Below are 25,135 nucleotides of genomic sequence, written 5' to 3'. Positions count from 1 at the left end.
CCCCCGGCGGGCTGTCCCGCTGTGCCCGCGCACTGCCGCCGCTCCCGCGGCCGCACGGCGGGGAAAGCGACCCGGCCCCGTAAAATCCCCTCATCGGGCACCCCGCTCCTTGCACAGGCATCACCCGCCTGTGAAAGACCCGAGAAAGGGTCTTTCCCTGCGGCAGCGCTGGCAGGAAGATGTGGTCCAGCGGTTTCATCCTACTTCGGGGTAGGGTCAGCCGCTCTTTAAGCACGGCTTCGCAGGCCCAGCGGACCCAAGCCGGTCTGTGCCTTCCGGCTGGAAAAATCGCTTCCCAAAGTTTTCTCCGGGCGGGACAGGGGAGCCCGACTGGGCAGGACAGTAAGAGGGTCCCTCCCGCCGCTGCCACCGAGCCCTGAGGCGGCTTTGTTTGTTAGTTTTTGGCAGACAGCTTTGGAAACGTGCTCTTGGTTTTGCTTGTTTGCTGTGCGTTTGTTTTCCCGGTGGCAGCGTGGGGCCGGGGCCTGTGTTTGGCGGCCCGAGACGGGGAGCGGCCCCACCGGCTGCCGCCTCTCCCGGCGGTGTCCGGGGCCGGGCCCTCGCTCTCCCGCCGTGGGCAGCAGCGGGGCGGGGGGAAGGGGCGGTCTGTCCTGCCAAAGGGTAAAAACAGCGTAGGGCATCACAAGCGGGAAAAAAAAAATAATACACCTTCGTCCAAACCCCCCCACCCATCACCAAATCAAAGAAGTGAAAACAGAAAAACTCTCTTCGGCCAGCGTTTGGGCAGCTGGGGAGGCCCTGTGCCGCAGGGAGGGGACCGGCCTCGGGGAGTCACCGGGACAGTATTTTATTCTCTGATGAGCCTCTGCCAGGCCCACATCGAGTGAGGTCTGTGCGAGGAGAGGGCTGGGGGCTGTGTTTATCTTCCAAATGATGCTGAAAGATGAACGGCGACCTCCAGCCCACGTACCCCAGAGCACTCCACGGGCAGGTCTGCGGGTGGGGTCACGGGGACACTCAGCAACGCCTTTGGGGGCTCGGGTACTTCTCTGTTCCGTGAGGGTTTATTTTGATTTGGTTTTGTTTGTTCGTTTGTGGGTTTTGGTTTGGGGTTTTTTGTTGTTGTTTTCTTTTTTTTTTTGCTTGGGTTTGGGGTTTTTTTCGGCTTTGGTTTAAGTTTTGACTGTTTTTTTGGTCTGTTTTGTTTTGTTTGTGGTTTTTTTAGCCTGTTTTGTCAGCGAACAGAAAGGGAGTGACACATTGCAAGACGGGCACGGATGATGTGACTGGGGGAGCCACTAAGGCCGGGGTCTGCTCCATGGAACGTGGTTCACATGGCGGTGGCCCATCTGCCCTCTCCCGGCCTCCGCCTGGGGACAAACCCGCGGTGCCCCAGCCGGCCCCTCGAACGCCGGTCGAGGAAGGGCAGGGCGGCCTCGTCCAGCCGCGCTGCTGTTCAGCCGCGGCCGAGCCCCCGGTGCTGGGCTGAACCGAGCCCCGTGCCCACGTTCTCCTCCAGGAGCCAGGGCGAGCAGACGGGGCCGCTTCGGCCGCTCTCGGGGGTGCGTGGGGAGGAACCTGACTGCGGCCCCGCTGCCTCCTCGTCCGGGCAGGGTCTTTGCGAGGCTGCCGTGCACACGCGTATGTCAAAGCTTCGTCTCTTAGTCCTTTTAAAGCACAAATAGCTCGAAAAATACTCTTTCCCGGGCCAGGGTGAGCTCCGGGCGGTACAATCCCACGGTGCCCGCAGCAGGCCCCGGGGACATGGGGCAGCACTGCCCGCCCGAGCGGCTCCGGCCCCGGCCTTTTGCCCCTAACGCGGCTCTCGGCCCACAGGCGCGGCCCCCTTCGGAGGTCACTCCGCCGGCGACTTCGACGACGGGTTCCTGCGAAGGAAGCAGCGCCGCAACCGCACCACCTTCACCTTGCAGCAGGTAGGAGCCCGCTTCTCTCTGCCCCGGCCTCTGCACCCACTGCCCCCTGCTTGCCTTCGCCATACCTGCTCCCTGCCTCCCCCATGCCTGTTCCCTGCCAGCTCCCGACCTGCTTCCCGCATGCCCCATGCCATGCCAGCCTCTTCCTGCCTGCCCCGCTGCCCCGGTGGCCCCGCTTTCCTCATCCATGCCTGGCAGACACCCCCGTGGGGCCGCCGGATCCCTCAAGGAACCCTCAAGAATCTCTGCTCTCCTTCCCTCCCTCAGCTCGAGGCCCTGGAAGCCGTTTTTGCTCAAACCCACTATCCCGATGTGTTCACCCGGGAGGAGCTGGCTCTGAAAATCAACCTCACGGAGGCCAGGGTGCAGGTAAACATCCTGGGGAATTACTTAACTCGGATGTTCAAGCTGGCAAACTTTTTTTTTTTTTTTTTTTTTATTTGACATCATGACTGCAGAGTGCACATTTGGCCAAAGAACGCAAATGAAGACGATCTGTCATTTTCATGATGCACTTTAATAACATCAACATAATGTGGAATATTAGATTAGGTTGATTAATCGGTCATTCATAATTAACTAGTGATAATGTTCTACACTAATTTGTCCGCGTCTCCAAGGTACTAAATTACATCAATGCACATCCATTTCCTTGCTTTTGGAGGGGGGGCGTGGTGCAGAGAAAAGAGCTGAGATGTGATTCTCCAAAGCAGCTATGACCACTGTCAAGCACTGGGGTTAGCCAACTGCAGGGAGCCCAGCTGCCAGGAAGAAAGCTTCTTCACCTCTTCAACTTTTCTCCCTTTCGCCTTCTTTCTAAACACTTAATTTAGGCAGGTAAAGAGCCTGCAGAGCAATTCCCACACCTTTAATATGATCCAATAAATACCATTGGCCATGATTACTCTTTCCACAGCCACACTTTTCCACTCCTTCCTTTCTTCCTTCTCCTCACCTTTTTCCTTTTTTTTTCCTTATTTCCATATGTTTGTTTTTCCATATCCAGTCCATGTGTATGTCTACAAGCTCTGCTAAGAGCAGCAGTCCCCTGCAGTTGTCAGAGATAGATCCCTGTAACTCTTCAGGCATCCACCACAGAGTTGCAAACCATGTTTTGAACACGATTATGCATTCATTTTTATTTATGGGGGTTTTCTGCACGCTGTTCTTCTATTTTTTTAAATTTAGGTGCTTGGGGTTAAGACTATGCAAAGATCTAATTGTAGGAAATATAATAGCTTGCCTTTTGTTCCCTAGGGTCATGTTAGTATCTCTTAAAACCCAATGGCTGAAGAGAGATAATGGAATTCACCACAGTAAATTGGGGATTGTAAACAAATTATTTCTCCTATAATCAGATTATGTGATCCTGATTATTAAATCTGAACATGAATCATTGGTCATATGCGGGCAAATTAAACTGATTATTATTTGGAAATGAAAATCTCCTTTTACCACTGCATTGTAGGTACTGGCTTAAAAAAATAATAAAAAATGCCATTTTGGCTATTGGTGCCTAAAGACTGAACTGCAAATTGAGATAAATGGGACAATTATTGAGCATTCAGAAGTGGAAGATCATAACTTCTTCCTGAAAGGTGCAAGGGTGAGATAGGGGTGGTGACAATTAGATTGCTGAGGACTGGTGTTTAGCCTTGTTGTTGGCTATTATGCAAACAGACAATAGATGCAAGCATTTGTTTAGCCTGCTTTCATGCAGGGACATGGGGAAACAGAGGATGGGAGATATGTTTACATTTATACCCCTTGCTCATTCAAATATGATTAATGTGCTATAAAGCAGAGTCTTAATCGAAGATGATGTTGTCAAACAATAACTAAATAGGGAAATAAACGACTTCATCATGCTCTTTCCTCAGAAGCAGGCGAACTGTCAGTGCAAAGTCATTAAAATATGATAATGAAAAATAGCTCAATTAAATATTGTTATAGCTGTGACCTTCATTCAATTAAGACACAAGAAAGTGTCTGCATTTTGCTTTGTGTTTAACTGCTCTAAATTTAGAATATAGATAAAATCATTATTCAATGTTTGCTGATACATGCAATTAAAAGGCAGCTAACTAAAATGGAATTGGAGAAGGCGAAGAATAATAATAACAATCTCGCCTATACTTGAATTCATGTATTAAAATGTGAATTTCCTGACCTTAAAAGAGGCTTGGCATTTTCCACCTCAAATATGGTGCTTTCAGCATATCAGCTCCGAGGTAAATGGAAAAAAAGTTTTTAGACTAATAGCCAGGTGATAAAATGAAGAGTATGAATATTTGTTTTGCATATGGAGAAAAAAATAAAGCTTGGAAACTGGTGTTCTATTCTGAGGTCATAGTGTGGCCGGAGGTGGGGGCAGTTGTACGAGCACACTATTAAACTGCAGAATGATCTTCCAAAATTAATGTCTATCAATTTTTGAGTCCTCTGAATGCATACTGAACATGAAAGGAAGAACAGTCAGTAGCAGCCCTCTCCAGAAAATAGGCTGGATAAGATGACCAGATAGATACCTTTTCATTTCTGACCTCTGATTCTAGCAGCAGCTGATTTAAAGACTTATATTTCGTCAGAGTGCTTAGGTAGGTATTTAACACCACCCCTATAAAAAGGCTTTTAGATGTGTTAAAGCTGAGAAATCAGTGAGAATTAAATGTGTCTGTAAAGGCTTGCACACGATTAAATGCTTTGCTAACTGGCACAATAGTATCAAAATATTGCTTTTTAAGTTTTTGTTTTAACATGCCTTTTGAAGGTCTTTAGACATTTCTGGCTTGTTTTCGAGACCCAGCAATATCACAGATATGAATGTAATCCTAAGAGTCAACTAGAATAACAACAGGGATACAAAATAAGAGGAAGATTTAGACGAGCTTCTAAATGTCAGATTTCACTGGACTAACAATTTACAACCTCCTTGCTTCACATTTGGCTAAACACAGTTTTCACCCAGGATTGCTCTTCTGCTCCAGGTGTGGTTTCAAAATCGAAGAGCTAAATGGAGAAAAACAGAGAGGGGTGCTTCTGACCAAGAGGGCTCTAAGGAAACCATGGCTGAGGTGGCACCTCCTGCGAGGAATTTAAATTCCCCTTCTCCAGCAGATCAAACCAGGAATAAAAAAGAGGGTCTGGAGATCCAGCAGAGGTAAGAGTAATACAGGATATCAGCTGCCTGTCTGTGGGGCAAGAATGCCTCATATGTGTGTACATGCATACAGATGTGCTGCTATGCCTTGACCTACAGGTATCATCTTTAGAAGATGAGGTGTTTCTTGAGCAACTCACTGTTGCCTGTGGAGATGCTGAGAAGCTGGTGGCTGTGGGAGGCTGATGTTGTCCAGCCTTGGTCACATCTAGTTGGACACTGAGACACCAATGTGTTTGTGTGCAAGCACAAATGGAATCAGCTGGTTCTGGTTTTACAAGGAAGTTGTTTTCTTTTCTCCATCAGCCTGAGCCGAGCAGTGGGCCCTACGGGACCTTTCTTCCCTTCCTGCCTGCCGGGGACTCTTCTCAACACAGCCACCTACGCACAAGCTTTATCCCATGTCGCCTCTCTAAAAGGTAAATTACTTTACTTAACTTCAGGGACAAGCTCCAAGAGCATCCCTTTCAAGCTAAGTGTCATGGTCCCACTGCCCACTGTCGGGAAACCTTTGGGAAATGGTGGATCCCTCTTTCTGTTTAGATTGGCAGTATTTGCACTGACCAGTGCTGCACGTACTGAAGTTTCTCGTTGTATCTCATAGCATCATTTGTGGCAAAACCCCTTCATTTTATTCAGACAGTTACTTTTCGTTAGGTCAGGGTTTCTCTCAAGGAGTAAGACAGGTAGGGCTTGCTCCTTTAGAGTTTTTGTTGCATATGCCTTTTTTAAAGAGTTAAATTTATTCTAATAAATTAGTTATATCATCCTTTTGCATTATGTAGTACCTGGCACCATTACTGATGCCTCATCCGCTCTTTGCATGTGGTTTCCTTTGCAGTGCATCTGTACAATCCAAACCTTTCTCTTCTTGGACAGTTGGTCCCCTTTGAGAACTTGAATAAAGCATGTTCCTGGGGACAGGGGAGGATACAAAGTAATTCCTCATTGCCTGGGACCCAGGTTTCAGGAAGGGTACATCCCGTGTCTGTATACTTTCAGTTTCCAAAAAGCAGCAGTATGCATCTTTTAAAAATAAATCACCTACTGATCCATTAGCTGTTCTTAGTCTAACAATTTATAAGACTAAGGGTGTAAGCAGGATGAATTCAGTTTATAGATTTATAGGATGCAAAGCCTCATAGCAGTGCCAAGCACAAAGAGGCACGTACATTTACTCTGTGTCCCGATGTGCTGCAATAACTTGTGAGGGAAGTTTCTCAGTTAAAGACCCACCACTATGAAGAAAAATGTCCTCTAACACATCCCATTGTATTCTCTGGCATACCTCATGCTCCTTGTATTCCCAGTTAAATCAGCACTGCCAAAGTATATTCCTGAAGCAAATGTTTGGAACTCTCCTGAGTTGTGTGTTAAGTCCAGTGTCCTGCCCCCTGCACCCCCTTCTCTCCTGTCTTTCAAAAAAAGCTGAAGCCAGACACACCACACAGTTACTGCTCTTTTGATAGGTGTGGGACCTGGAATTCTGGATCCAGAAAGGACACACAGGTGTGACCTGAACCCTAAAACTTAAAGGCTTATTGTCACCTGCAAGTGGGCGCCAGCTGTTTGGAGTGCCTGAGTCCTCTTGATCTCTGTCCTGTAAAGTCTTGGGGCTGAGAATTTTGACTTCTTCCATTAAGCAGGAGCAGCCTCTCTGGAGTAGATACAGCTGAAATTCTTCAGGCAAAAAGAAATTGTTCATCGATAAATGTAGTCCCAGACAGGTTGAAAAGTGTGGAAATAGGGTTGTGTTCAGTGAATAATTCAGATGGAATAAGGGGGTTTTCGCCCTTAAAATTTACATTCAAGGATTTTCAGAATTAAATGCAGCAATATGTTGTTCTCACCTGTTTCATGTTTAAATGCAGCTAAATTTTAAGAAAAAAATTACCCAAATAAACAAAGCCAAGCAAAATGAAATAAAAAAGATTTAAAATTTGTCGTGAGGGGTTGGTATTTTTAGTTGGTTAGTTTTCTTTTTTTGTTTGGGGTTGGGTTTTCTTGTTGTTGGTTTTGTTTGCTTGCTTTTAGTTTTATTTATTTGGAAGAGTTCCTGATACTCTTTTCTTTGATTTTACATCTTAGCCACTAAATTGAGAAACTAATAATTTGCTCTTTTTTTTGCTTGATTGAAATTTTACAACCTAGGGGCAGAAAAAGTTCTATTCCTGAATCTTTTGTAGATATGAAATAGTCAGTTGCCCAGACTAGGAGACAGTGTCCCTGAAAAAATGGTCCCAAATGTAAATAGCGATATTTTTTTTTATAATTTGTATAGGGATGGTCAGTTTTCAGATGCCTGCATATTGTCTTGGTGAATGTTGTCAGTTATACATGCAGTTCATTCCTGAAATGTCTGTTTTATATTTTCTGCCTGGCACTAGAAATCTCCAGATACATGCAAGGGGACTGGGATAAAGTAGTGTATTTTGATTTTATGAAATCCAGTTACAGGTCTGCACATCTGCGTATCCACCTACCAGGAGCTTTGTGGAGCTGCCTTTGTCTGTCAGTGTATTGTTATCCTTGCAAGGAACTGGGGAGTTTGAGGGGAGCTCTTTTTCTTCTGCTGCTAGGGCTTAGTAATGTCAAATTTTGGCTGTGGGGTTAAGAGGAAAGAAATTATCATTATATGAGGGACCACATTTGATAGGTACAAGCAGAGAATAATTGTAACATCTTTCTTGTGATATTGATATATGGAGTATTGTCTCCTCCTTCCTTGGCTCATCTCCACAAATTCCTTGTTCCCCATTTCTCCAAGAGTAATTCACTTGTGCTGGAGTAGGGCTGTGCACAGCAGTCACTGAGCTTTGGTCCTATTAACTGGTGACCAGAAAAATCTCTAGAGCTTCTGAGTGGACCAAAGGAATCACGGGCCTAATGCACAGTTTATTTTTCTTTGGTATGGAAACTCCAGGTGAATGATTGTTCATTTAAACCAGTGTATTTGAAAGTATAACCAAGCTCATGTGCCAGTCTGGAGGAAAAGATAATGGTTGTGGGAAGGAAGGGAAGGACAGGGAGAGACACAGTGTTCACAAAACCTTAATATGACTGTCTTTGTCATATGCTCAGTTCAGTTTATTTGACTCTACCTTCTTCCTTTTGAGACAGGAGCTGTGTGCACATGGGCCATTGTATATGTCCTTATATGTCTTAATTAAGGGACCTAAGCTTTTCCCTTGAAAATCTAGTTGCATTTTGCTGCAGAAATGATGCCAGAACCCTGCCATCGTGAATCTGGTGGCGTAGGAATTTATGTCATGCAAATCCCATACAACTCAGCACAGGGCATAAAGTTATGAGCTGTTTGTTTTTTGGATTGCTTGGATAAGGGAAAATCCAGCAAGTAGAAAGGTTTTCCAAAATGTTGCAAGTTTTATTGAAGAGTGAAATGATTGAGGGGTCTTCCCAGTATCTGTCTCATGCCAACCATGCTTTGAAACTACCAGGAATTCTCTGTGCTTTTGAAAGCAAAACACTTGCTTCAGAATCAAAGCACTATTTCACTATGAAAGGATGCATGACCCTGCTTTCTTCTATGCAAGTGTCAAACTAAATGCAGCTCCTCTATGTGGATCTTGTAAATAGATATGTATTCCCACCACTGGGAGAATAATCCTGGCCAGAAAAGGGAATCACATTCTTTAGTACAGCTGTAAGGGCTACTTGCAAATAAATGAGCACTCTCAGCACATCAGGTTCTACTAGGAACTGCAGGTTGTTTTCTTATTCTTTTGAAGAGACAAGATTTTGCTGGTGTCAGTGAGTAATATTTGAATAATGCTTTAGAAGGAGACCATTAATATCAATACAGTGAATAACAAGTGATGATGGTGATGTAACTAATTAATAATTATTTTGTGCTCTCAGGGACCATTTTCATTCTGTCATCTGAGAGTTCTCCATCTTTAGTAAAAAAACTAATACCTCTCTTTTTCTCTTTCTCTTTCTCTTTCTCTTTCTCTTTCTCTTTCTCTGACTTTGCTTGGCCCCAGACCCAGGTTTCCAAAGCTACATAAAGTGCTTAGGGCACAAAGTTCTTGGATCTAATTTGTAGTATAAGGATATAATAGTTGAGGGTGAAGTTGGTCTAGAAGAGACAGGAAATCTCAAGACAGCCTAGTCTGGGGCAGAGACTAAGCCTGCAACTTTGCTTTTGGAAAGACTGTGAAGTGCACTGTAGGTTTGCCTCTTGTGGCTCTGGACCCCACATGTGCCACTTCTAGGATATGGGGATATTGTTAGAGCATGAGACCAGGTCTGCTCTGATGAATGAGAAGAAAGCTGTTTTCCCTGATCACTATGCCCCTTGAACTCTGCTGTCTCTGAAACCGAGATTTTTTCCCATCAGAGTGAGGATATTGGCACCACAGGATGTTCTGTTAAGAAAACGGGCTGGATATACAATGCAAACAAAACTGTTATGCAGAATATAGACTTTTCCAGAGAAGAGTATATTATCACTGGACAGTTTTTCTCTGTTTCTATCAAATGTTCTGTATTCAGTAATACAACAGACCTTTTCTTGTCTCCTGTCTCTCTGAAGTTTAGCTCATGGAGGCTGTACTTATTAGCAAGCATCTGTTACCTACTGTATCATCTCCCTATGTACTATTCTGTCAGGAAATACAATTCCTCATTTGAAAAATTAGCACAGGTTCATAATTTCTGGGATATACAGTGTTTCCTACTTCAGGGGTTTAGTGCTTCACCACTGGTCATACTCAGGAAGAACGTTGACTCACTGAGATGAAATTTCTGATGTTCATTACTCTCTGAAATTGTCCTGATTTGACAACTATGCTACTTCATTGTGGTGACTTCGACAGTTCCATGATCTTCCAAGATGAAACACTTACTGTAAGCCAGGCATCTGCAGTCCATTTAGTAGATTTAATTGCAGACCTCAAAGATGAAGGGAAAATACTTGTTTTATTTATGGGCTGTGTAACTATAGAGTCATCAGGAGAAGCTAGTGTTCTGTGCAGAGAGAGACCTCAAAGTACCTCCTTAATGGATGACAGCATGAATGCAATTCATTAATGCAGAAGATGTTATTAATGGGTGTAAACAAGAATCTCCGTTTTTCAGCGGATGTGTTCTACCATTCTGGTGGCTGAGGCCAAGAGTGTGTCTGTTACGTTCCGCTGAAATTTCCCCAGATCCCATGATGAGTGAAGTGTATGAGGAGAGAAATAATTACACTTGCCAGGGAATTACTTTCATAATTCACCCACAGCTCTGCTCTGTGCAAGTTATAGCTCAGTTGGTTTTCATGGCACCTCCACACCACTGATGGAGAAGTACGGTTGCATTACGCACATCCAAATGGGTATTGCAGGGCGCCATTGATTAGGTTCTTTTATGGTTTGCTGCTGCTGTGGCTGCTGTTCATATGAGGGAGGCTTAATTGCAGTATCCAGGAAAAAAAATCTAAAACATAACTAGAACTTCCCATCCATTACAGTTCAATTTCTATTATGGAAAGATGAAGGGAATTTGCCCAGTTCCATTGCGCAATTCCCATTGCCAACACTACAGAAGAAGTGTTCAAGGACCTAACTCACCCCTGAACTGGTGTTTACTGACTTGAAGCACCACTGTTTACCGTAAGACTGGGGAATGGGAATAAAACTCCTGGGGTCCTTTATTTTCAGTGTCAGTCTTGATTATGGTCTTACTGACTTTCCTCATGTAACACAGCCAATATATTAAGTGGGTTTGTTTGGCAGTTTTCCTAGTTTATCTGCCACTCTGACTTCAGAGAATCTAAAACTTTTCTTTAGTTTGCTGCAGATGCACACTCCTTGAGTAAGTTTTTTTGATTCCCATATCACAGGTCCCCAGCTCTAGCACTGCCCCTCAGAGATTTTTGGTCTTTTTCACAAATACTAGGAAATACGTAGGTACTTGGAACCCTAAGAGCCATGGGTAGGAAATGGGTGCTGTCCTATTCCTCCAGGACAGATCTTGATTAGGTTAGTGGACCTCAGCTGGGCAGGGGTTCCTGTTGATGAGGTTGCCGAGCTGACAGTATTCAAAGGACTGATTCTGTTCTCCCAGCTTTTTTGTGGGTTTGCTGCCAGCCTTCCTGCCCTAACAGGCAAGTCCTGGCTTCTGATTTTTTTTTTTTTTTGGAGTACTAATGGCACAAATAAAGGAGGATGAAATCCTCCAGTTCCAGTGTCGAGTTATGTAGATAAAAAGGCTGCTGATAGAGCAACTGAGCCAGATTATCAGCTCTTTGTTGTTTCCACTGGGCATATAGGGGTCACAAGCAAAGGAGATATGAAGTTATAACATTTGGACTCTGCTGTCACCTCTGAAGTGCTCTTCCAGCCTCTGGGCAGCACAGGGTACCTTCCACACTTACCAGCTTCTCACTAGAAGGAGAAACCGTCTAGTACAACTTCAGCAGCCTTGAGGCTACCCTAAATTAAACTGGGACCATCTGATGCTTCTCCATTTCAGGCATTAAGCTCACGCCTTTCTTGTTTTGAACTTCTGATTCAGAGCTCAAGAAGATTTAGATAAAACCACTTTTGTGTTTCCTGCTTTTGACTTAGGCTTTAAAAGACAGAATGCCGGTGTTGTGTATGAAGTGCAAGAGGGAGCTCCTTTTGAATCAGCTCCAACTGGTAATCAACACTATGAACTTGAGGTTATTGATGAACTTCCAATCCTTATGAAATGGATTCAGAATTTATGAGAATTTACAGCTCAAGCAAACCAATGTGACTACTATGAGAAGATAACAATAATTAAATAAAACATGATATTTTCCCTGAAAACTAAACAGCGTGGGTTGATATATGAGGATTTTAAACAGGATTTTTTCTCTCCTTCCCTCCATGTCAGGTTACCATTCAGCTGTCCAAATCAAATGCTGATATGCACAAATAATAAAAGAGGAAAGGAATGTGGAGTTTGCCTTTTGGAAAGACTACCTATTAAATCCTTTAAGCTCTTGACTTGAAACACAAAATACATATTTAAAAATTTATATTATGTATCAATGTGTGCCCCACTCGTACCCCTCTCTTCCCACCTGAAACTGAACCATGGAACTGCACAAAAAGGTCCACAACCAAAATTATAGATCAAATATTGTTACAATTTAAATGTGATGTTGGCAGAGACAAGACAAAACTAATTTAATTTTTCCTGTCAGTCTCTCTAGTAGATCAATTAAACTGCCAAGTGGATCAAATATTTCAGATTGTATTTATTACATTAAGTATTTATGTTCAGGCTGGGCATTTAAAGTATGATCTCATATAGGAATAGGAGGAGGTTTAGATCAATTCAGCAGAATTTGCTGTAAGTTAATGGAAATCTAATTGTGTATTTTAATTTTGTGTATAGGAGGCAGTAAGTTCCTGAAAGAAAGCAAACAGTACCCTGTCCATATTGCAGCAATTTGATACAAATCTCGTTAAACTAATCTCGGATTGTCATAGATGTTGGTGGGAGCTGGATCAAGATCTAGGGCTAATGGCTTAACCCTGACTGATTTTGATGGGAGCTGGATGCCTGAAGTCCTCTGAAGATTTGAAATAAGTAGGAACAATTCCTTCCTTCCCCACTGAAGACTCAGGGCTGCTGCAATAAGATGTTAAAAACCATTGCTGCCTGCTATATATGGATGCCTCTTTCTTGGTCAGCATTACTTTTCTGGAGATTGTGGGCTGGCTGATGGGCAGGTGGAGACCTTGGACTCATGAGCGTCCCATAGTTGGTCTGGGCTTTGTACTGGCAAAGTCCGATACATTTCACTGGACTTATTATCTGCAGATTCAGATGATTGTAAGGTAGAGTCAACCTTCTTTACAACATATATTAAAAAGGAACAGAAATCCTATTCTCCTCTATTCTAGCTGGAACCTGCAGCAAATGATGCTTTCTACTTCACTTTTTTTCGTGTGTGAGCTGTTTGCAAGTGTCTTAACCTCAGTGAAAATGAAAGGAATAGTTTATGGGTGAATTATTGCTAGAGATAGTTTAGTTTCCACCACAGGTAACTGCACCCTCAGGTTGCAGAGCCACTAGGTAATATCAGGGCTAATTATTAAGGAAAGAGCTTAGGCTGGTACTGAATACTGATAAATATTTTATCCCTCTAACAACAGAATGAAAATTATTCTTAGGGGATGGAGCCGATTCCTGCTTTTTTGAAAAGGGGAAGACTGCTTTCCACTTCTCCCCACCTCCCACCAAGCAATGTCTGTGCCCAGTCCTGCATTAGGCACTGCGGGCCAGCCCTCCCCTCAGCCTGGGAGCTGAACAGCCATGTTTGAAAGCCTCGTTCAGTTTGTGTTAGAAAGCAGCAGTGCAAAGGCAGCTGATGCACCTGCAGGCCTCTCGGCTCCCCCATCTCTGAGCAGAATCTGAAGATGGTGGGACTTGGTGAAAAAGATCTGCTGCAAACTGCAGGGACTCTGAAGGGCCTCTGCTCCCTCTTGTTAAAACAGTGGCTGGCCAGAACCCCTGAAGTGGCTGTGATTCAACAGGGCAGAAAACTAGTTTATGAGCATGTCTGGTGGTGGCAAAAACTGTAGGTTGTGTTCTCAGTGGATTTTATTTTAAACCCTCCTTCTGACCTGCTCAAAACAGCCACAGAATTCAAGACTGAGATTCCTAGAGCTAAAAGGAAAAGAAGCAGAGGATTTTAGTCAAGTGCTGAAACTTGCTTGTGCTTGAATGCCTGGACCCACAGAAATGTTGGTCTGCTGATCATATGCTTTATCAGTGAAGTATAACGAGAAAACTGTTCTTTCCATTTATATTAATAACTTGTCCTTTATAGATGCTGTTTTTTGAAATACAAAGAGTACTTTTCCCTGAATGTTACCTGCAACCACAAATCTCTGACAATTTCTGTGGAGAAGTCTTGCCAACATCCTAAAAACAAACAACTGGCTGCCTTCATTCCTAGCAGATGGGTGCTGACCCGTTGCTACCAAGAACAGAAGTGTAAAACTCTGCAGGTTATTAGTTCCATCACTTAGTCATGAGCCATTTAACTCAAATATTAACTGCAGAAATGAAAGCAAGTCCTTGGCTTGGAAAGATCAGGGGAAGATACTGCATTGTGTCAGGATGTGTGTGGCTGGGCTGTTTCTTGTTGAAAGGTAGCATATCAGCAAAGACAGGCTTTTGCCAGGGGTGTACATGAGGATGTGGACTTTGTGTGGCCTCTAAGACCCCTGGAAGAATGGTGACTAATGATGTCTGGTTTTTTAACCAGAGAGTAAATTCAAGAAGTAGCTCAGCCATCCACCCTGCTTCCCCATCCTACTCCTCTGACACATTTTCCAACATTCAATAGATGCATCTAAGCTGGGTACCAGTGTGGCTTTTTGGATGGACTGCATGTCCTGCCCCGTGATCAGCCTACACTCCCAGGTGTGCTTGTTTGGGAACTGGCACAAGCCCCAGCATTATCAAAGGGAAGCCAGAGGAAGAGCCTGCTGTGTTCTAGCTCAGGAAGGCAGCTGGTGGAGTGAGGACTGCCTCTGTCAAGGGGTTGCAGGGAATCTTTTCAGCTTAAAGGCAGAGGAACCACTTCATCTGCTCTCCAGTGTTTTCTTGCCTGCTTGGAGCAGCCATGGGTCTCAAATAACAGGGTAGAGATGCTCTAGCCCATCTCTCCTGACAAGATTCCTAAGATATATCACAGCAGCAAATTAAGGTAGCTTTGGCTCACTTCTGGAGGCTGTTCTCTTTGAGGTGTCACCCTTAAGCAGCACAGACATTGAATGGGTAAAGGTAGAACAGACTCTTGCAGGTAGACATGGTGGCAGTAGCTGGCAAGGGCCTGGCCAAGGAAAAGTATCTCATTTTACAGTGAGATAGGAGAAGGTTAACAACTGGAATATTTTCACCTTTCTCTCTGCTGTAGTCTTTCAGGCAAAGAAAAGTGACAGAACCCCTACACTCACCCACCAAATGCTGCTGCTCACATCGATCAAGCTCAGTGTGCAGGCAGAAGGCAGGGGGCGCCTTCAGCATGGGGCTGGTGGCAGCCACAGAACAGCAGCTTGATAAGAGAGGAGGGAATGAACTGAGCCTTGCTTATGAGGAAATCTCATGTGTGATCTGAACTTCACTGCTCACTTCTGTCTCTACTTCCCTCTCACACTCTGTTTGTCACCCTGGATGACTCACAGTGTAAGATCCTTCTTACAGAAGGATCAGCAGAACAGGGTATGGGTTTTCTAGCCCTGACTCAGAGAACACCTGTGTACTCACTAAAGGTCAATGTACCGGCTAAAGCAACCCTATCTCTGTTGTCTTCAGACTGACCATGGAGGGAACAGTCAGACAGGCTCCCTGATCTTCCCCAGCAGTGACGTGCCTTCTCTCCTTCCTCCCCAGGGAGCCCGCTGTGCTCGTGCTGCGTTCCAGACCCCATGGGCCTCTCCTTCCTGCCCACCTACGGCTGCCAAAGCAACCGCACCGCCAGCGTGGCCGCGCTGCGCATGAAGGCGCGCGAGCACTCGGAGGCTGTGCTCCAGTCTGCCAACCTCCTGCCCGCCGCCAGCAGCAGCCCCACTCCTCCTGCCAAACCCGGCCCTGAGGGCAGCCAGGACAAGCAGCCCTCTCCAGCCAAGGAGCACATGGAAGGGGAGAAGAGTGTATGAGACCGGAGTGGTGCTGGTCCCTTGGCTCAGGGCAGTGCTCCACCGCCAGCACTCTGCCATGGGGTGAACTGCAGTGTGGCTGTGCCCAGTGGGATGTCATGGGGCCACCAGGGACCCGGCACAGCTGAGTGGCCTCTTTGGCTGCCTTTCACGCACCCTTGCTTTTCTTGTGTCGCTGTAGGTTCATTTCCTTCATTTATCGGCACTATCTGTGTTTGGAAACATTCGTGAAACTGTTTTTATTCTCCCCCCCCCCCATACATCCCAGGGACACTGACAGGCCCAGGATCCTGGCACATCTCGACTTTCCATCCTATGTGAAATGGATGTCTGGAAGCAGCACATCACCTCCAGCTGTGAGTTCTGGGGCAAGAGATGCACCCAGGCACCAGTTACTCCACTGCTCACAACAGAGGGGAAGGAACATCCAGGTATATCCCAATTTGGCCTGCTGTTTTCTGAAGGCATTTGACTTCAACCAAACCTATCCCAGGCAATCCAGGTGTAAGAGAAACAGAAAATAGAGCGAAACTTTTCCTTCTGTCTTCTTTTCTCTGAAAGTGAAACTTCCCACGGAGCAGATTACTGGGAAATTGCTGAGATCAGTTTACTTGTGACTAAAATCCTTGCACTAGCCTCTGTGTGAACATTAGTGTATTACTCTTGCCGTTCCCTGGCTTAGACGTGAAAGACGCATGACTTCAGAGTGGCATTCACAGCTTCAAACAGCAATGCTGGTATTTAATGGAGAGTGCAATTGTCTCTAGATCTGCACAGAGCTGGGGGTATTTTGACATCACTGTCCTGGAAAAAGACTGGAAGAAAAAAATAATCCTTCATTGCTAGACTGCAAATACATTTTTCCATGTTTTGTTTTTACTAAAGAGGAAATAAAGCTTGGAAGGATATTCCTTTATGCCATCCAAATTCAGACTGTTCAATTTACCGAACGCTTGTTGTAATGGATCTAGATATGAAAAGATATTAATTATTATAGATTGGGAACAGTGCAAAGGAGAAATTGATGCTGTAGTAATTATAGCCTTATCTCTCACCCAAACCTCCTGAAAGCAAAGCAGACTAAGATCTGAAGAGCAGTCATTTTAATCTGGGGTGTCTCTCATTTTTTTCCATAGGAACTGCACATATGGATTTGAACTTAGTGACTTGGACTTGCATTTTTGAGGTGCCATTTGCAGACTGCTTAGGGGGGTCCACAGGTATCCCTGGAGTACAGGCTGAAAACACTTCTCCAAGACTTTAATCAAGTAACATGGAGGCTAGTGGAAGGATTTCTGTCACCTCTGATCCTGCACATTGTGCTTCGGACCTCCTGGAATGTGCTGAGCACATGCTTTTACACGGGGTTTTGTTTAGCTATTCACAGGATCCAAGTTTGGGGATGTGCTTGGAAAGGCAGTCCTGAGTAAGGCTGGCAGCAGAAATTTGTCTCCTCCATATAAGTGATCTCAGCCTATGAATTTCACAGAACCTGGGACTTCTCTGGGGCTCACAGGACCCTTTCATACCCCCTGGTGCACACCTTCCTTTCCATGAGGCACGGTTTGATGTCAGCACCCACTCAAAGGGTGGGAGCCCTGGTGTTCGTGGAGTGGCTTGGCAGCACCAGGCACCATCATTGTCGAGAAGCCAAGGGTACCAGACACCCCCAGAGTGGAGTTTGTGTCTTCTGGGCACAAGCCAGCAGATAGGGCATTGCTGGGTCTGTCCTTCGGTCAAAGAACAAAGAAAAGGGCCCACATTCATCAAATGGAGTAATTTTGCTTTACTTCTGCCACATAGTGTGTTTCTTTTGGGGATCCTTAACTGTCCTAATGCAGGGAGGGGAACATACAGTAGTCTGTGATCTGCTTTTGTGCTCTAGCTTCAGGAGTTGCTCTGCTGAACTGTGGGAGGAGGTGGCTTTTCTGGCTACAAGTTATGGCTTAGTTCAACAACAGCAACAACCCCTTTATTCCACCAAAATAAAAGAGATCGCTGTGTGCTTTGTTGTGGGGAGTGGTTGGAGGAGAGAGAATCACTGTTTTCTTAGTGATATTCCCAATCATAATTTTTTTTCTCCCTCCTAAAAAAAGACTAAAAAAAAATTCCAGTCCAAAGAGGCAGGCTCAACTTTGTTTCAACATAATTACCTTGCATTCAGTTGAACTTCAGCCCTTCTGTACACTAACTCTTCAATCTAATTGTTTGATTAAACTCGTATTTCCTCCAGAAAGGTACATAAATAAGTGAATTGTTGAGCAAATTAAGAATACTTAACAGCATTGCATCTGAAAAGTAGTTACGCTGATTAAATTTTCTGTCCTTGAGGATTTTCAGGAAATTACTTTTGATCGTCAATAACACAATTAAGTAAACTACACGCACATTAGCATGAATAATTGATAAGAAATTATGTATTACCACGAAGCACTGATTTAATTATTCATGATGCGACACTCTAGTGACTGTGCAAAACTGGGTAACATCGACAAGTCTGCCTGATGTTGCTGGAAATGCTGCAAATACAGTTTTGTTGTACAATAAAGGAAAGTATCTGATGCATGCTGTAGTTTCTGTTTGTTTAATACTTGAATAAATTTAGAGAGAAGACCCTGAAAAGCTCCTGTACTGTTTTCATTCAGATCAATTTCTGTGTGCAAGCATCTGCTTTCACATTGATGACTGTCCAGTTCTGCTTAGACCACAATGATATTACAGAGTGAGGGAGGCTCTCCCATGCGTAGCTGGAACCTCTCAGAACTTGCAAAATTAGGGGACTCAAAACTTCACAAAGCCTCCCGGTAAGGAGCAAAGCAGCATTAGTCCCCCTTAAGCCTGAGCTCTTCAGTGTCTGATGTGTCTGTGATTATAATTATTCAGTAAGATTTTGTGGGTGATTAAGTCAGCCAAAAATGAAGCTGATTGTGTGTTTTGAGTGTACACAATGTCATGTTAAACCCTAGGCCAGTTCTCTGACAATTCTTGCAGTTTGCCAAGGGGAGGCAGATAGATATTTGTGTTCTTGTCAGCATGTTGGGGAAACCAGGGCGTAGTGAGACACCTCTTCCTCTCAACTTTTGATCTGTCTGCTCAGGGCAGTGCATCCCAAGAGAGCTTGCTTGAAGTCACTCAGCAGGAGCACAAGCGCAAGAGCAAAACTCTAGAGATCGTGTCTCAGTCATGCTTGTTTCTAGCCACCAGACCCTGCTCCCTTCCAGATGGACTGCCCACTGCAGATGAGCCACCTGCCTACTTTCTGTGCTGTCATATATCAGGGCTATGCCACTTAAACCATTCTAATGGCCATTTCAGTAGCTCTGATTAAGTCTGGCATTTAAAAGTTTATAACTCAGCTATAAAAAGTCACTCAGGCTGAACCCCAGCTTGAGAGGCCCAAGCCCAAGGGGATGATTTACATGAGAGCAATTCCAAAATTAGCCTGCATGGTATTTTTTTGGTTACGTGAAGGAAAAATGGAAGCCTAGGGTTTAAGGGATGGATGTCAGACAAATATGTTTTGTTTGACAGCTAACTGCATTGTCACTGGATCCTGTGCAGCAATTTTCTCTGAATTTTTGTACTAGCATGAGCCATGCATAGCATTAATGGTGACTGTGCCAGCGTTGCTTCCCTAGGTTTGACAAAGCATCTCCAATCCTGGGCTCCTTTCTCAAGAAATCACAGGCACACACAAATCCCAGGTTCCCCCTCATCCCCTACCTTCCCTGCATCCTCATTCGTGACTCTGTGGACAGCCTGCAGCCCTGCCTCCAGCCCTGGTGCCGAGTCTCCGCTCGTGCCATGGCCATGCTGCAGTTCCTCCTGCTCCAGGGCTGAGCCTGGCACTGGGGAGGCTGCAGTAGGGCATCCAGGAGCCTGTGCTTAGGACGTGTGTGGGGTTTTGTTAATGGGGGTTGCCGTAAAGTGCCACACCATGGGGCTTCTTTATAAGGTTGCATACCATTCTCTCAGCTCTCTGTGCTTGTTACCTCTTAGAGATCTATTTAAGTCTCCTTATGCCTATGTACATTGTAACAGGAAATGTGGAGCTGTGTTTTCGCCTCTGCTCAGTTATGCTCTAGGCTAATCCTTTCTACACTGCATGCTGGATAGTAATGAGATTGTTGGTCTAATTGGCTCTTTATTAGGAGTATTATTTACAACAGTGCTGAAGGCCCTGTGCATGCAGATAAAGATGTTGGTTTACCATTAAACTCTTCCCCCTTGCAGTCGGTGCCCTCCCCTCTGTTCCCCACAGATTGCTGCCCCTGGTGAATTTGGGATGACCTTCTCTCTGCTTCCCAGAGGAGTCCCCCATCCCAGGTCATGGCCAGGGATAAAAGCCTGCTGGCAGGCCTGGGTCCCTGGAAATCTGCGCTTCTGCTGTGCACTCCAGCTTTCTGCTTCCCTGCAGCAGAAAAAAGCCAGTGCAGTGTGGGAGGAAGTCATTTGCTGCCAGGTGGACCACAAGGGAACAGGGGATGGAGATGAAATGCTTGTGGTGTGCTGCTGTGGCACATTCTCCCTCTAAAAGAGCTGCTGCTCAATAAAGATCCTGTTGTGCTTGGCTGGTGGTGCGGTGGAAGCCGTGTGTGAAGCAGGGGAAGCGAAATGCCCTGCATTGATACCCAAGCCCTGAGTACATAATTCAGACCTCTCCACTGAAGAGTTTGACACCCCTCTCTGAGATCACAGTGCAGCCCAAGGGCGGGGGTTGCACCACCACAATGCCATAAATAAAAGGGCAATGGAGTACAATAAACAATGCTTTATTCTTTCCAGTTAAAAACTTCCTTTGCAATGTAGTAAAATATTGACTTTAGGTGGCCATGTTACCACAAAATAAGATCTTTTCCTGATAACAACCAAAGAAGTGTTTACACAGACCTAGCTTGTGAAAATGTGAATTTCATTGGCCTATAGCACATCCAGCCTTAGTTGAAAGTGATGTGTTGACCATATTTTAATAATCCAACCACAGTATCCTTGTTGTCTGCCCTAAGCTGTCTGCCCCAAGTAGGTGCTGGTCTGCTGTTTCAGAAGTCTGAGCATCATACTTTGGAGTTGTGAGATGCTTTCTGCAGTAAACTAGTAATAGTTAAATCTCGCTGGGATTTAAAATATTGGCTTGCTTAACTCTTCTAGTATTTAATTTCAATGGCTTCTTCTGTAGTCAATGTTTTTTCAATGTAACATCCATAATATGAAACAGAGAAGGCAAAAAACACCACTGCATTTGTCATTTTACCAAGAAGAGTTTTCACATGCAGAGCAATAAAAGGCAGTTTCTAGAACTCTGTTCAGATGGGCCTGGAAGTTATTAAAGCTGCTTCTGGTCTCAGACAGTTCAGCTAAATTACTCTACAGTGTCCTGGAGCACCTGAGACTGTGACAGCTGTTTGTACAGAGAAAATATCCACTCCTCTGGGCTGGTCTAATGGCAGGGTGGCTGTTCCTGACCTGCTAAGTCCCAGCACAAGCCAGAGTACTGTGACATTAATGCTGTATACAGGTGGACACCTGGAAGTATGTCATCCTTCATGGCTTACTTACCCATCTTCTGCCCTACCAATGGCCTGAACACACTCTGAGAAGTGCCTTCAGCCCAGGCTGGGAGAACTCTGATAGGGTGCTCGGAAAACGCACCCCGAGAGCAGCAGCCATCAGAAGGCAGGCCAGACACAGCCAGCCTGACACACGGCTCCTTGGGACTGGTCAAGGCCAAGAGAAAACTTTTCATTTTTAATTAAATTGTGTTTGCTTTGTCAGCTGAACTGGTTTACCTTTCAGTTCTTCTGTTTCAGAATTCTTTTTTATTAAACTCCAGCATTCAGCATTGGCCCTAGAGACTAACACTTGCTATAGTGGCAAATTTATTAGGACTCCCCTAGGTACAAATAGGCCAAGTTTTTATTATGTGCACACGGCTTCTTTACACCCGCACTGTACATGAGGCAATGTGTTAAATAAGATCCAAAGCCCATTAAATGAAGAAGCCCATCTCTGCAAAGAAGACTCCCCAGGAACCTAAACTCTGCCTGTTATATCACAGCTGGCTCACCCTCACTCCGTTGTGCTGGCTGAAGCCATCAGGTTTTGGCAGATGCTTGAGAACCAAGATGCTGATGTGATCACCAGCCTTGGCACAGCAAGGGATAGGAGCATCCCTGGGAGTTGTTACTTTTTATTAGAAATATTTCTGTAGCAGCACACAAGAAGTTGGCTGCTGGCAGGGAAGGAAGATGTACAGGAGAAAAAAGCTGATTCTATTTCTCCTCTGAACCATTACTTTAGAGCTAAACCCAGCTGGGACTGAGCCAGAGGTTCTCTGGGGAGAATTTGACAATCCCCATCCAACAAGGGTCAGAAGGAAAGTTTCAAAATCCCTCTCAGAAAGCCAAATACTTGAATACTTCTCCTGTGGGTCTGAACCTGGGAGTAATCCAGATTGATGCTGCTGCTTGTTCAGATAAATAACACAGACAACAAGCAGCCAGACATCCTGTGTGTGTGTGAGAGCATGCACATTCAAACTGCAGCTTCCTCTCTCTTTTGGTGGAGTTCCCCTCCGCAGGGCTCAGGAGCAGCGTTCAGGTGAGTCAGCCTCATGCACCCTGCAGAGCCCTTTGTCTGTCAGTGAAGCCCAGGACCCACTGCACAAGGTTTTGTCCCTACCTCCACTAGGAGGCTGTGGGGTGGAGCTCACAACCTGGCTCCAGGCTGGAAGGAAAGGGAGGGGGAGAGTTTCTTACTCAGTTTTTTACTAGCTATCCCTTTGCACTGTGACAAGCCAATGTGAGCCCTCTGTTACTCTGGTTTTTTTCAGTGCAGACATTCTGAAGGGAAATATTTCTTGCTAGGGCGTCCCCTCTTTTAGTAATTGAATGAGTCTCCATAGCTTGAGAGGTGACTTGTCCCTTCACTGACAGCTCACAAGCCACCTGGGACCCCTCACTGCCTCAGTGTGACCCTGCTTCTCAATGCCACACTGCCTTGTCTGCATCACATCATCACCAGAGATGAGTACCATTACCGCTAAAGATACAAGTGATACTGTTTGTCCCCCACAAAGGGATCACTAGATCTTGGCTGAAATTCTCTTTTGAAGTAGCTTGTTGATTGGATTAATTTTTTTTGTTGTTATAATGTTGGAGGTCTGCTGCTCTGTACAAATACCAAGTGTCTACAGAGCTGCTGAGGCTGGGAAGCCTCTTGTCTGTAGGAAACTCTGAAAATCTTCAAATTCCTACCCAGTTCAGATGAAATCAAACCTTTAAGAAAATAATCCACTGAGTTAAGAGCTATGCTTTTTCACCAGCTTGATGAATCATATACACATAAAATTATTTCAGTGACACTTGGACTCTTCCGTTCTTCAATACACAGTTTGTCAGACACTGTGAAAGCAGGAAGGGAGTGAACAAATGAGAGTTTATTATTAATTAGATTTTAGAATTATACTAATGAGCCAGAAAAGGAGGAGCCAAAGTACTGGAAACACCTTATTCTTGCTGCCACTGCATGGGCAGGTGGTTTAGCCTTGATTTCATATTCTCTGCCCCTGGGACTTATATGTGTCCAACCAAAATAGCTCCTGCATGTAAAGGTGGATGTATCTGGCCCACAATTTAACAAGGCCTGTAAGGAAGCAAACCTTAGCACCTGCCACAAGGGAGAATTGCATTGCCCAGATGCTATTGTTGTAAACGATGACACCTTTTAAGGACATTGTTCTTCCTTCATCCTTTCCCCCTGCCCTCTGTCAGGGACCCTCTCTCTTCCTGAGCTCAGCTCCTCACATTTCTATCAGCAGGAGGGAACATTTTGGGCTTGCTACAGGCAGACTGGGAAATTCGTGTGCTGGCAGAGGTGGCAATAAGCAGCAAGGAGCAAAAGAGCCTTCTAAACAGCCCAGCATGTTACAGAGGATGATGTCTGCTGTGTGCTCTGTTAGCTAACAGCATGTACACAGCAATGTGAGCATTAATTTGGGGGAATTAGGAATGAGCGAGGGTTTAGTCTGATTCAGGCTGGATTTAGGATTAGCCATAATAAAAACACACACATACTGGGATTGTGTGGTTTAATCTGTGGCCTCTGAGCATCACAGGCTTCCTCCTGCTCAGCCTGATTGGGCATATGCGACTGTGGCTGACGGTGCTGTTCCAGCAAATGCCCTGGATGCAGTCACATGTATAAACCTTTGTTTTACCCCCAGCTCCGCTTTATTTACAGGGTGAAGGGTATTTACCTGCTGAAGGAGCGCTTCAAGTGCAGTGTGGATGTACCATTGCCCTTACATTAGTGCCACTAGCACAGCATGAATGTCACTGGAAGCTTTCCAAGGACCAGGCTGTTGTTTGGGGTTTTCAGATGAGAAGTGTAAAAATTGACAAGTGTAAACCACGTGGTTGGTGTCCTGCTGAGCCTGATCAGACAACCTCTCAGCATACCCCAGGGATGCGGATACTGCACACCATTAAACATGTCTCGGATGCCCAGAAGGATATAAATCTACAGCCAGGTTCCTCTACCGCTGGAAAACGCAGTTAGTGAGCAGCGGGAATAGCCCCCCTGCAGGGCTAATAGAAGATTGTCAGCGTGGAGGCGGTCACACGGCAGCTGCCTCCGGAGCTACGGACAGTCCAGCGCAAGAGGGAGCTCCACTGTGGCTCGTCATGACAGCCGGTGCTGGAGCAAGGGCTGTGGCGGCATCAGAAACTGTTCCCCTCACATAGCCATTTTGGTGAGGGTAACATCTCTTCCTCATTCCAAAATGGACAAAAAACCCCCCTAAGTCACCACCAGCAGCAGCAAAACAACCAAAACCCACAAACATTGGGAAAAAAAAAGTCAAAACAATATTCAGCTCAACAAACTACAAAGAAATAAACCAAAAACCACTTTGTGATGCTTGAAATCCTTTTCTTATCTTCAAATTCATAATACATGTTTTTAAATTAATGATTTCTTTAAAAAGTAGTTTCAGTCCAGAAGAAAAGGTCCAGGACTGTTTACTTAGACATCCATGTAAGCAAACAAGGACTTCTCAATAAATTTTGAGCAAATTTCCCATCAGAGAAGACAGCAGATGAAAAAAATTAATACTCCAAATGTGTAGGGTTTTGTTCCAAGCAATTTTAGTGTTGTCAAAGCAGTGTCTTTTTTAGCAAATAAGCTGTTTTACTGGAAAATTCCTGCTAAGGTGTAGTCATGTGACTTGGCTGTGTCAGTAGGTTTTTGGTCCAGGCCTCCAGCTGGTATTTGATGCTGCTTGGTTTATGTTAGGGCTCATCTGGTTGCTAAGGAAAGGAGTTTATGGGAGCAAGATCTGTGCTAGGGCCAGTTCTGCTGCTGGGTTGAACTGTTGGAGCTGATCCCGTTGCCAGGAGGAGTGTTTGTGTCTCAGGCTGATAGTGCAGGGG

At 45.0% G+C, this 25,135-nt stretch overlaps 1 protein-coding gene across 4 annotated transcripts in view; it reads left to right on the top strand.

The window, feature by feature from the left end:
* The first annotated feature begins 653 nt into the window (after positions 1 to 653).
* The window catches only part of DRGX (dorsal root ganglia homeobox), a 43,001-nt gene continuing 18,519 nt past the window's right edge, over positions 654 to 25,135 (top strand). The window contains exons 1-6 of one of the 4 annotated variants that reach the window (XM_042018877.1): positions 654 to 952; positions 1,798 to 1,895; positions 2,163 to 2,264; positions 4,883 to 5,055; positions 5,362 to 5,474; positions 15,442 to 18,329. In XM_042018877.1, coding sequence (XP_041874811.1) covers positions 892 to 952; positions 1,798 to 1,895; positions 2,163 to 2,264; positions 4,883 to 5,055; positions 5,362 to 5,474; positions 15,442 to 15,707 — 813 coding nt within the window. In that variant the 5' untranslated portion in view covers positions 654 to 891 and the 3' untranslated portion in view covers positions 15,708 to 18,329. Of the gene's footprint in view, positions 953 to 1,143; positions 1,603 to 1,797; positions 1,896 to 2,162; positions 2,265 to 4,882; positions 5,056 to 5,361; positions 5,475 to 6,524; positions 7,327 to 15,441; positions 18,330 to 25,135 lie in introns of those variants that run through there. The other 3 variants (XM_042018874.1, XM_042018873.1, XM_042018875.1) reach the window with 3 other exon arrangements.

The sequence above is a fragment of the Corvus kubaryi genome, unplaced genomic scaffold, assembly GCF_017639235.1.
Source record: "Corvus kubaryi isolate FWS band 111438036 unplaced genomic scaffold, C.kubaryi_AGA036_p1.0 138, whole genome shotgun sequence".
In the NCBI taxonomy this organism is placed as follows: Eukaryota; Metazoa; Chordata; class Aves; order Passeriformes; family Corvidae; genus Corvus; species Corvus kubaryi.
This window is presented reverse-complemented; position numbering and strand designations above follow the sequence as displayed.